This window comes from Podarcis gaigeae, assembly GCF_964106915.1.
Source record: "Podarcis gaigeae genome assembly, chromosome: 9".
NCBI classification, from domain to species: Eukaryota; Metazoa; Chordata; class Lepidosauria; order Squamata; family Lacertidae; genus Podarcis; species Podarcis gaigeae.
The window spans coordinates 52,262,736-52,275,501 of NC_139685.1; the positions used below are offsets into that span (position 1 = coordinate 52,262,736).

Consider the following 12,766-nt stretch of genomic DNA (forward strand, 5'->3'; position numbering starts at 1 on the left):
AAGGATGAGCGGTGAGCACCCTGGAAGTGCCCTAAGTACAGTTTTCCTGCACTTCAACATTAAGTTCCAAACTTCACCTTCTGACGGCAGCTTTTTTGACCACACATGTCTGTGGAGCAAATTGGAGAGGGACATTTTTGAGAGGAAATTTGCAAGCAGGAACACACTTTAAGTAGTCCCTCCCTCTCTGTTCTTCCTCCACTACTAATTCTATTCTCCAGTGATGGCTTTTTTCTCTTTCCTTTTAAGATAGAAAAGTTAGGGTCAAATTTCATGGAACTGTGTGTAACATGTAGGTTGCCCCTGTGGCTTGTGAGGTTGCTATGGCCGTGTTCTACCTTGAACCACTTTGGAACATTGCAGGAATCCTAGACCAAAATTGCTTGCCAAGTTTTCAAAGCTCTCTGTGTATTGCTAGTTCTATTTCTTGATCTTTGTGCAAGAACAAGGCATCCCTGTATAGGGAGATTTTTCTCTGCCTCGTAAACGTGTCCTTGATTGTTTGTTCTTTTGTGTCGTGGGGTTTATTCCAATAGTTAACCAGGGAAGGATTGAAGACGAAGCTAAAAGCTGATAGCACACAACTGCTTGGGCAGAAATAGCAAATGAATCCAATACGAACATATGAACCTTTTTCTTTCTTCCTTTAGAACATAATGCCTAGAAAGAAACAGGAAGTAGTGTGAAGAGAATGCTAGGCTCTGGCCAGCCAAAATGCTCCTGCTTGGGACATAATATTGCTCAAGACTAATAGGCTGCATATGTTATGCTAAATAGTACACACAAAGAATCCAGCATCCACAATATCAAAATAGCAATGAGTGTCAGACTGAGACCAAGGTGACCTCAGGTTCAAATCCTTCCTCAGCTATAATTTTGCAGCCAAACCCTACCTCAGAGGGTTATTGGGTGGTGGTGAACCATTTGGGCCACCTTGAGTTCCTTGGAGGAATGATAATATGACAATGTAATACAGCACAATAGGGTTGTGTATTTATAGGTTGGAATTAAGTTTGTCCTTAAAAGAAATCCAGAGCAGCCTGTCCAGTTTGACATCAAACTGTACAGTGGTACCTCGGGTTACAGACGCTTCAGGTTACATACGCTTCAGGTTACAGACTCTGCTAACCCAGAAATAGTACCTCAGGTTAAGAACTTTGCTTCAGGATGAGAACAGAAATCGTGCTCTGGCAGCGCTGCGGCAGCAGGAGGCCCCATTAGCTAAAGTGGTGCTTCAGGTTAAGAACAGTTTCAGGTTAAGAACGGACCTCCGGAACGAATTAAGTACTTAACCCAAGGTACCACTGTAATCTCACTGCTGCAACAACAATTGCCTGTGAGCTTAAACAAGGTCTGTTAGCTAGTATTCTCAACACAGCAATGGTGGAAAGTGTTAGATCTGAAAGTCAAAGCAGCGTCTCCTCTCTCTTTTACATCTAGCCCACTGAAACTCTCCTGCTGGACCCCTGTTCATATGTGTACTCCATTTATATAAAGAAGACGATGCACAGGCCTTGGTTGGAGTAGAAATTTCAAACTGGCAGTGTGGAGCTGGCCAGTAAAAGACTCCTTCAATAAAAAGAACTTGGACAAGTATCGCTTAGGAAGCAAGACTTCCGACAGGATATATTAAACAACATCCTCCCCCCAAAACTTTAATTTGGTTTATTTTATTTTATTACTTTTCCAGGAAATTTTGGTCCTCCAATGGCAGGTGCACAGTTGTCTTATCCAGGGGGGCTCCCATCAGGTCCAGCACAATTGGCTGGACCACAGCAGAAGAAACTAGATCCTGATTCCATTCCAAGCCCGGTGAGTAAGAGTTTCTTGTAGGAAATGTGGCTAAAACAACAGCATGAGAGGGGAAATGGGGAGCTTTCAAGCAATTCCACATTATAGTAAGGCATAACAGAATATTGGGTGGTATCCAATGAAGTGCTTCTGCTAGCTCTAGGACTTTGGGCTGTGAAATGAAGTTCTCCTCCCTCTCCTCTGCCCATGCACCCTTGAAATTGGTTCTGGGATTCCTACAACCTTCTGGAGTTTGAGGGGAGTGGGAGTGGGCAGAGGGAAAGGAGAGGGAAGAGAAGTTCCATTGCACAAGCATCCTTCCAACAAAATGGAAGCATTTTGTTGGATACTTTCCACTGTGGTTAATCTAGCACTTAAAGATGTAACTTTGAAATGTGAAACTTTTTGTGGCTCGGCCAGTTCCTCAGGCTAAGGTTCAAGTTCAAGCTGTATGTTTTTCAAGGGATTTTAGCAGTATAAAGCAACCAAATGTCCATAAATAATTTATATTTTACCTTTGTAAATGAAAAGGGCTCAGTAAAAACCCAGAAATGTAGGTTCCTCCAAAGAACAATGAAGTATTTAGACACTTTAACAAATAACAAAATTGTTGCAGATCAAAGTCTGTTTCAGCAAGGATCTAAATGAGACAGTTTATAATCTACAATCTGGTGCATATCCCCCATCCCATTTTTTAATTTGCAAACGGTGTGATGAAATGATGAAATAGTGTAACCGAGACCATAGCACAATTTCTCAAATAGGAGTAAAACAAAACAATAGTTATTTTAGTTTACGCATTCAGTTTCCTCCTGGAAAAATTCTGAGGCACTCCTCTGGAATGCAGCTTAATCCTTTCGCTCCAAGTTTTGATCCAGAAATATTTCCAGAAGAACCAAACTGCAAAATCTGAGGGAGAATCCAGTTAAGGCACATTCTGTTACCATTCCGAACAAGTTTAATTGTGTATAGTTTTTCAGTTTTGGTCCACACACAGAGTTCCGGTTCATCCTCAAATCTCCTCAAAGTGTGGAGCTCTGAGCAAACCACCCCCAATATATTTAAGTAGACAAGGGTGTGGCTCCTGGGATTCCTATCTCTTATATCAGAAGCAGGGAACTACTTACCCTCCAGATGTTTCTGAACTACATCTCCTATCAATCTTAGCAAGCATGACCAATAGCCAGAGATTATGGGAGTTAGTTCAGCAACAGCTGGAGGGCCAAAGGTTCCTCATCTATGTCCATAAATGCTGGACATAGAAATTGTCCTGTATGCATAAAAGCCCTTATTCTTGAACCACCATAAAGCTCACATTTCTTACAATTTTAAACATTTTATCCATAAGATCCAGGTTATCGAAAATGACAAAGTGTCCCGGGGAGGTCAAATCTATGCTACCAACATCAGGGGTCAAGTTCCTCCTCTAGTTACTACAGATTGTGTGATCCAAGATCAAGGTAAATAGGAAACCATCTTTGGCCTCATTTCCTATGTGAAGTTGGATTTCCTTTCTCCTTCACTTTCTCTTTCTCTTTTGACAGGAATGTTCATGTTTAATTTCTATGATGCCTTTTTAAATTGGCCAGGAAGATATTTTGGCGGGTTGCCTCTGTTTGTCAAGTGGACAGGGCAACAATATATAGAAATGGGTTCTTGGTGAATGGTCACAATTGTGGAATTCATTTTCCTTGACAAAGCTGACTTTAAGCATCATCTGACTACAGGCAGCACCCCCCCCCCACTTATGTGAAGGTTACATTCCAGGCCCCTCTATGCATAAGTGACATACAGTGGTGCCCCGCAAGACGAACGCCTCGCAAGACGAAAAACCCGCTAGACGAAAGGGTTTTTCTGTTTTGGAGGCGCTTCGCAAAACGAATTTCCCTATGGGGTTGCTTCACAAGACGAAAAAATCTTGCGTCCCCCAGCGGTTTTTTTTTGCTTTTTTTGCCCTTTTCCTAAGCCGCTAAGCCGCTTATCAGCTGTTCCGCTGATAAGCCGCTTAACAGCTGATCGCTGGAAGCCGCTTGACAGCTCTAGCACTAATCCGCTAAGCTGTCAATGGGCTTGCTTCGCAAGACGAAAAAACCGCTAGACGAAGAGAATCGCGGAACGGATTAATTTCGTCTAGCGAGGCACCACTGTATTGTAAAGTGGGGAGCACCCCACTTTAATACAGAAGGTGTGTGGAAGGAAAGAGGGGGGGGACTTACCCTGGAAATCACTCAGGGCCACTGCCTGGCCTATTTTGAGCCTGCCTGCCTGCAGTGAATACATGGCTGAGTGGCTGGCCACAGAGAACAAGGGGTGAGAAGGGTGCCCAGCAATACTGGCATCAGGATGGGGGTGAAAAGATGTGGGGGGGGGGAGAAGGCGCCTCCTGCCCCATGCCACTGGTTAATTGAAGGCTGCACTCCCTTGTTTGGGCAGCAGCCCTGAGCAAGGGGAGGCCAATCTATTTATGTATTTAATATGTGTAAAGGTGGTCGTGCATGAGTGGGATGCAGGTAATGGAGGGTGCTGTATAAACCTTTTTGCTTGAAATTACTTTTAGTGACTAGGTTTGTGTTGGTTCTTTGTTTAGGATTGACTGGGATTTTAAAATATTACTGGAATTTGATGATACCGTTGTGTTTACTGTTTGATCATTAAACTGACAATGCTTTGAGCTGTTAAATCATAAGCAATCCTGATTTTCTTTTTCATAGAACGTAATAAAAATCAAAAGGTGTATAAGAAATTACTAAGGAGTTCAGTGGAAGAAGCAAGATGTTGTATTTAAGGAGTGCTAAGCCTCAATCTCTATACTTATTGTGAGATGTGAAGTTCTGAAGGTTATTGATGGAAAACTGTGGCACAAACTTGCCAGCATCCGTGACTGCACACCTTTTTTGATCCACAAGTTTTCCAGAGAGAGCAGCATGCATTGCCCCCTCTCCAATTTGGCTTCCTGACAACACAAAGTGATGACGCGGCTTTGGCATGAAGCCAAGGCCAAGTGACCATAATACTTCCTGCTCTCACTCTGGAAACTTGTGGATTTAAAACATCAGCCAGAGAGCATGGAGTGCAGTTATTACAGCTCAGACCACAAAACAAGTGGCATTGGTGGAAAAAGTTGAGGAAGCAGTTTTGAGAAACTTTCCCACCCTGCAACCTCTCCTTTTCCTGCTCAAAAATGTTATGTGATGAACTTCTGTCTCATTATAAGAATTATAAGTTGCTTTTAATTAGCCCTAAACATGCTTATTTTAATTTATTTTACTTCATCAAATCTTGCCATTGTTTTGAATGTCCTAGGTAATGCCAGCCCTCGCTTCATTCGATGTACCACATACTGCTTTCCCTCATCTTCAGATCTGGCGAAACAGGCTCAAATTCCGTTAGCTGCTATCATCAAACCGTTTGCTAATGTTCCATCAAATGAGGTAAAAGAATAAAACTGAAGCTCTGAGAGGAAATGTTTTTGTTCACAAGTTAAGGTTTTCAATGGCTTTGAATTCAGCTGGGATTGACCCTTGGTCTGGGGGAATGATCATCCTTTGACAGGAAAGACCAATCTGTGTGGAGAAAGTATCTATGAAACTGGGTCTCTTGTTTTACAAATTGTAAGTTCATGGTATCATCAAGGAGGATCTGTTGAATTCTCGTAACCTATTATCACAATAAATGTCTTGAGATGCAATTGTCAAGGAGAGCCATCTTTGAACTTTAACATGCAGGCACAGAGTGTTCAGAATCTTATTTATTTATACTTATTCAAAGATATAAAAAAATGCATACCCATTACAAATGTATCTTTTTATAATATACTAAGATGAAACAACTACTTAGTCTATAAGAGAACAAAGTCAAAATGATGAAAAGATGAGGAAAGTAGAAAACTAAAGATTGATTCTATGGCCTTAAGGTTTAGATATAATAGGGAGAATACTTTCTAATTGCATGAACGAAGCTACATGGACAGTTTTATCCTGACTTGTTCTTGCTAAACCATAGTTTTTATCTCTAACCACTGGTCATGTTGACTAGCTTATGATGGTTGTAGTCTAACAACATCTGGAGGGCACCATGTTGGGGAAACCTGATTTGAATAAACCTCAGTTTCCTAAGTTTGGACTTCTTGACGAAATTATGGTTTCCTGCTACATGAATGAGCCTGCATGAGCCTTGGGTTCCCTCCTCTTCTCATTTACAAACCACAAGAGAAGATTAAAAGCATCTACTTCTGATCTTTAACCTGAGGGGTTTGGCAAGTGTGAAGAGCTGTTTCAGATGCTATCAGTCTTCTATATAGTCCATGTACATGAAGTTTCCACATGTGAACCATTAAGAGACTTTGACCTGTAATTCCTTGGCTCTTCACACACAAATTCTAAAAGTATTTTTTTTTAATTGAATGATGTATTGATGAATATTTAGATAAAGATGTCCACACAGAACACTTGTGGATCCAGGCTGTTCTGTTCATTTCAAATAAAGCGATTTGGTGTTCAACTGAAATAAACATTACAGCTCTCCATGTTTATGAGAACTCCATACAAAAAACAACAGCATTGGATTGTGGCAACCATCTTATGGATCCAATTTTGGGTGTACAAGGATGTGCTGGGTGTGAAGAATTCTTTGAAGAAATAATTTCTACTCAAACACTTATACAGTGGTGCCCCGCAAGACGAACGCCTCGCAAGACGGAAAACCCGCTAGACGAAAGGGTTTTCCGTTTTGGAGGCACTTCGCTAAACGAATTTCTCTATGGGGTTGCTTCGCAAGACGAAAAAATCTTGCGAGTTCCCGCGGGTTTTTTTTGCTTTTCCTCCCCCTTTCCTAAGCCGCTAAGCCGCTTATCAGCTGTTCCGCTGATAAGCCGCTTAACAGCTGATCGCTAAAAGCCGCTAGACCGCTAATAACGCTAATCCGCTAAGCTGTCAATGGGCTTGCTTCGCAAGACGAAAAAACCGCTAGACGAAGAGAATCGCGGAACGGATTCTTTTCGTCTTGCGAGGCACCACTGTAACTATATTGCTGTCTGTAGTTCTGTATTTCAGAACCTTGTCTATACAGATTGCTTCTATATTCATCAACTGAATTTCTTTTTGTTTTCCTTGCTCCAATAGGGATGACCTATCAGGGGTATTTATAGGGTATTTCTTTGAGAATACGATATCATTGTTTGACAGAATATATTTTTAGCCGACCACTGCTTTAGCAACAGACTATAAAAATAAAAGCCAGCAGCTATCATGCTAGGCCAGGCGTTCTGCAAGTTTGTTTTGGAGATGTATGACTATTTGCCAAGCCTGGATAAACCAGATGATCTTTGTTTAACATTTTATGTTACTTGCCACTAATATTATCTTGGCTAGAGGTAACATTCTACAAATTCAAAAATCTTATTCCAATTCCAGATAATATATGTATGTTTGTTTAAAATGTCTAAAAAGAGCTTGGATTGCTAGCAAATGATCCCCCTCCCTTGTGATCTTATTACAAATGGTAAAATGCACTTTGGCAGGAGATACGGTAAGTTGAAAGTTAAGCGGGTATTGTTATTGGTTTTCATGTTTATTATGTGTCTCACCTGGGACATTTAGGGTGTGGATTACATATAAGTAACATAAATATATTCCTATAGATTAGATTTCATTATTTGTGTAAGATGTCTCTAATAGAGGATAAAATTTCAAAAGAGGGAAGTAAATAGAATAAGAGAAGGTCTTGGAACTTAAGTGGTTCATAGTGTAAATTGTCATAAGCCCCAGTACCTCTTACATACTGCAGGTTTCACTAGCATAATACCAGAGTTTGAAGAGACATAGCATTCTGTAGCTGAGGCTGGTCTGAACAGTGTAGTGATCTTTGAAGGCACCCTATTTCATAGGATTTTCCATTCCTATTCTGACCTTTACTCCCATACCTATTAGCATTTATTAATCCAGACCTTTCAGATTAATGATGGCTGCTATTATTATTATTATTATTATTATTATTATTATTATTATTTATTATGATGATGCAGGTGGCGCTGTAGTCTAAACCACCGAACCTAGGGCTTGCCGATTGGAAGGTCGGCGGTTCGAATCCCCGCGATGGGGTGAGCTCCCGTTACTTGGTCCCAGTTCCTGCCAACCTAACAGTTCGAAAGCACGTCAAAGTGCAAGTAGATAAATAGGTACCGCTCCGGCGGGAGGGTAAACTGTGTTTCTGAGCGCTGCCCTGGTTTCGCCAGAAGCGGCTTAGTCATGCTGGCCACATGACCCAGAAAAACTGTCTGTGGACAAACATCGGCTCCCTTGTTGTGTGTACAGACCTTCACTCGATGGTCTTTGCTCACATACAGAGCTGCTAAACTTGCAACAGGAAGGAAATTTTGTGGTGGAAAGTTGATCATATTAGTGACAAACCTCAGTGTTTATTTTGTGGTTGTTGTTCTTTTTCATTTTTGTGGGCCAGGACTTTCTACAGTGCACCTGCTCTCTGTTTCTAGTGCACTGTGGCTCATCTGAATTGCCTAGGTCGATGGATGGTTGGAACGCTTTGCATCAGAGTGCTGAACTAAATAGCACCCTGGTTCTCTTTGAGCTGGTCAAGATCTTCGTTCATGTCTGAATCTAAAGAAAGTAAAAATGTGCAGGCTGGGTTTTAGCCCTCTTTGGGTAAAATGAGTAGGTAAGGGCTGTGGTCTTAGTCACAAGGACAGGCTTTACCATTGGGCAGAATGAGCTAGTCGTATTAGGCAGTGGATGCTGGGGGCACAGAGTGGCAGTGAGGTGTTGGACAACAGAACTGTCCGCTGTGCAACCTGCTCTACATTCCCTAAGCTAGCCACTAAAGTGTGTGGGGGGGGGGGAAGCACCTCACCGCTGCTTCACCCTATCCTGGTAAATTGCAAACATCACCAGTGACAGGAAGACAGCTCTGCCCAACCACTGGCTGCATCAAATGTGTATGCAGTATTTCAATTCAGCTGTACAGTTCTATTTAAGCACTCATTGAATGGCCAAGTGTCAATGTGCCACCCTTCAAAACTAACCTAAAGGTAGCAATTGCAATTCTGCACCAGGGGAAAGCTAGTTGACAAAAGGTCTTGCTTCCCACTCAACAAATACAGAACAGCTCCTGTGATTTTCATTTGTTTGTTGTTGTTTTTTTGCTCTGGCAATTATATGACAATGTGGGGTTTTTTTGTCCTTTATTTTAGTGGGCTCGTCTGCACCTCCATTTGCCCTACCGCTTTTCCCCAGGAAAACCCGCAGTTTGCATCTGGATTGGAACATACAGCAGTCAGGTTTTCTGAGGATTGCTGTTTGTTTCAATTCAGTGATAAACAGCATATTTTCCAGGGGAAAGCTGTGTGGCTAACGCAAAACCTCTTGGACCTGTGCCTAGGAAGCAAGAGACAAGCAGAAAAGCACTTAGATCCGTGCTTTCTAGGCACAGGACAAGGAGAAGTATGGACGAGTTCATATTCTGAAATGGAAACTGTGTTCCACTCTTTTGCTGCCAAAATGGATCATAAGAGCAGTCATAAATTAAAGAGTGTAAACCCTTCTCCAAGCCTTGAGGGACTTTGCACATTTTATAAAACTGAATCGGATGAAGATTTAAGGCACTGGTTTTCAAGGAATCATACAAAGTTTTATGGAGTTTACATGTGCAAAGGAAATATCTCCTTAACTGACTTTACATAAGCACATTTCTATTTAAAACGCCCTACTTCTCAGCATTTTGAGGGTGATGTTTCATTTCAAGATTAATTTCCATGGAACTGAAGGAGCCTTCCTGGGAAATAACTAGATAGCTGTCTGGGTTGCTGTTGTTGCTTTTATTTAGGCCCCAATGATTCTCTCCTTCCCACTCGTTAATGTTGAATATAATTCACCAGTCCTGACTGCTCTGCATAGGCTTCTGCTTCTTAATTTTGATTTATTTATGATAAAATATAAAGTTGACACTTTAGATCTGCAAAGTGATCAACGCTTCCTGTTCTCAGACACTTTCCTGTATATCTAGTCACTAATCCTGTTTTCTTAATGGGAGAAGAGAGTATGAGTTTGTTATATGATAGAACAGAATTTTGAATCTATGAACCCCACTTTCAGTATGAAAATACTATTTTGGGGACCATATATGCAGGGGTGGTGCTATCATTAGACCAACTAGGCAGCTGCCTATGGCCCAGACCTCAGGGGCACACTACTGACCTTTGAGAGACCCAGATTTATACAGATAAGTTTTTGTTATATCTTATAAATTTCTGATAATATTTTACTTATATTTTTTCTACAATACATCTATTTTTGAAAACTGAAGTTAGCAATTTGGGGTGTGTGTTAGCCTTACTTCATGTATGTCCCATTATAGGCATAGGAATTATTTCCTGAATGTGTTTAAAGCATCAAGGAAACCAAATTAATATTGGGCTCTTTTGCTGGGCAGGCTTGAATGGATGCAAAGAATGAAGGGTACAGAATAAGCTTTTAGTTAACAGAAAATATTCTTTATGCCAATGGGAAACAAACAGTGATTGTGTTTGGAGCAGAAATTAGAAACTTCCTTGCAAATTTTCTCAGAACCCTTGTGTAATGGTTTGTACAAAATCACAGATACATGGTATTCTGTTAGTTCTATATGGACGGCTGCAAATGTCAGTAATCTAACCACATCAGTTCAGCCCTGAATGAAAGCCATGGAAGGCAAATGCTTGGTATGGAAGCAGAGACTTTGCTGTAAATTGTTGTCATGACCTTCTGATACAAAGTTAAAACTATAACTCTCTTATTAAAGTAGCAATTACCCATCAGTTCTGCATACAAGCTTTGTTAAATTTCTTTCCTTTCAGTTCCTGCATTCTGATTGCTTCTGTTCACTGACATTTTGGAGACATGTTGTCTAAGTACAGTTTCTTGATTATCATCGTGCATTCCATTTCATGTTTCTGCTTCCATCATTGGTTAATCCTGACTACTGACCTTCCCTTGATAAACAGTGTGGCCTATCATCCAAATAACAGTTCAGCACTTCAAAGCTGAGAAGTAGTTGCATGTACTTTGTCTTGTTAATTCAGGCATTCTCCCCTTGGACTCCACAATCACTAGAATTTGTGGTATTCTACGCTGCTGTCAATACCAAGCACACCATACATTTGTAAGAGTGTGTGTGTGTGACAGAGAGAGAGAGAGAGAGAGAGAGAGAGAGAGAGAGAGAGAGAACTACACAGAATTACAAAAATAAAAACGTTGTCTTGTGAAGATGTACACATATAAGATATTGTAGAAAGCAGAGGACTTGGCCTGTTTTAATTCTTTTTTGAAAATGGACTTTGTATTTGTTAATCATGCATTGTACAATGCATTTGCAATATCTACTTAAAGAAAAGTTGTAATACTAGAATATTGTTAATGACTTTATTACATGTATTCCCTGCTGTGTCATAGTACAACCAATTGTTGGTTCAATGCATTGTCTCATCCCATTATCTAAAAACAGCCAGATCCAGATGATTTTGAAGGTTTTAGTTGCATGGATCTTCAAAAATGACAAATTTTGCATAATTACATAGCCGTGCAACTTCTTAAAAAAAATACTGAAGGTCACTCACATCTGGCTTATGGCGCCAATTCTATAGATGCCACAATCCTAATTAAAATGGTGTCTTTGACAATGGAATGTGATAATAAACCTTCAGTTTCATGCATTGGCCAATGTTGTCTTGGTTCCCTTGGCTTTGTTCTGTGGATTTAAGGTAAAAGGGTTTTATTTGCCTTTTTTATTTCATGCTAGGCGGGTGACATAGAAAGTGACATTATCACTTGACATCTGTGAACATGTTGACCGCCCAGGCATGCCTCTGTTACTTCTTACCTCAAATGATGGATGTGAGGAAAATTTGTGTTGGGTGTTCTTGGGATGGGGTCATCTTTGTCTTAACAGCATTCACACATTGTTAAATTGCAACATACAGTAAGAAAATCGTTGACCACTAAGGCAGTTTTCACCAGAATCACTTCATCTAATTTATAAATGTCACATGATGTCACATATATGATGATGTCATTCTGACCAATGCTACCATATTCTAAGAACATAAGAGCCTGCTGGATCAGTCCAATGGCTCATCTAGTTCAGGATCCTGTTCTCCCAGTGGCCACACACATGCCTATGGGAAGCCCATAAGCAGGAGTCAAGCGCAATAGTACTCTCCCCTCCTGCAGTTTCTAGTAGCTGGTATTTTCTGCTGCTCCAGAGAAGCGGACACGGAGCAATGGTTCCAAACTACAAGAAAAAAGATTCCACCTAAACATTAGGAAGAACTTCCTGACAGTAAGAGCTGTTCGACAGTGGAATTTGCTGCCAAGGAGTGTGGTGGAGTCTCCTTCTTTGGAGGTCTTTAAGCAGAGGCTTGACAACCATATGTCAGGAGTGCTCTGATGGTGTTTCCTGCTTGGCGGGGGGTTGGACTCGATGGCCCTTGTGGTCTCTTCCAACTCTATGATTCTATGATTCTATGATTCTAATGAGAAGCCAGAGCAATAGCCATCATGGCTAGTAGCCACTGATAGCCTTTATCTTTATGAATATATCTATACTTCTTTTAGTCATCCAAGTTGGTGGCTTCAGTTCCTTTTCTTAATGGAATTTGCCTTTCTCACAGCTTTGAGCACTGGGTGCTCAACATCTTCATCAAGCTAGCTTCTTTGATCCCAATGTATTATTCCTTGTCAGCCACTGCCAGTGTATATGTGAAATTAAGGGGAGTTTGCCACAATATGCTATTGCTGCTGCTGCTACCGTTTTAATAGGTAAAGGCCAGTACGGGCCAGTCGTGTCCGACTCTAGGGTTGCGTGCTCATCTTGCTCTAGAGGCCGTGAGCCGGCACCGTCCGCAGACACTTCCGGGTCATGTGGCCAGTGTGACTGTTTTAATAGCCCTGAACAATTTAGTATCACCAGCAAGCCTCGACACCTTACT

At 41.1% G+C, this 12,766-nt stretch overlaps 1 protein-coding gene across 1 annotated transcript in view; it reads left to right on the forward strand.

The window, feature by feature from the left end:
- The window catches only part of SEC24D (SEC24 homolog D, COPII coat complex component), a 64,357-nt gene that overhangs the window by 12,468 nt on the left and 39,123 nt on the right, over nt 1-12,766 (forward strand). The window contains exons 6-8 of the mRNA XM_083756403.1: nt 1,691-1,812; nt 3,140-3,251; nt 5,095-5,222. Coding sequence (XP_083612529.1) covers nt 1,691-1,812; nt 3,140-3,251; nt 5,095-5,222 — 362 coding nt within the window. The remainder of the gene's footprint in view (nt 1-1,690; nt 1,813-3,139; nt 3,252-5,094; nt 5,223-12,766) is intronic.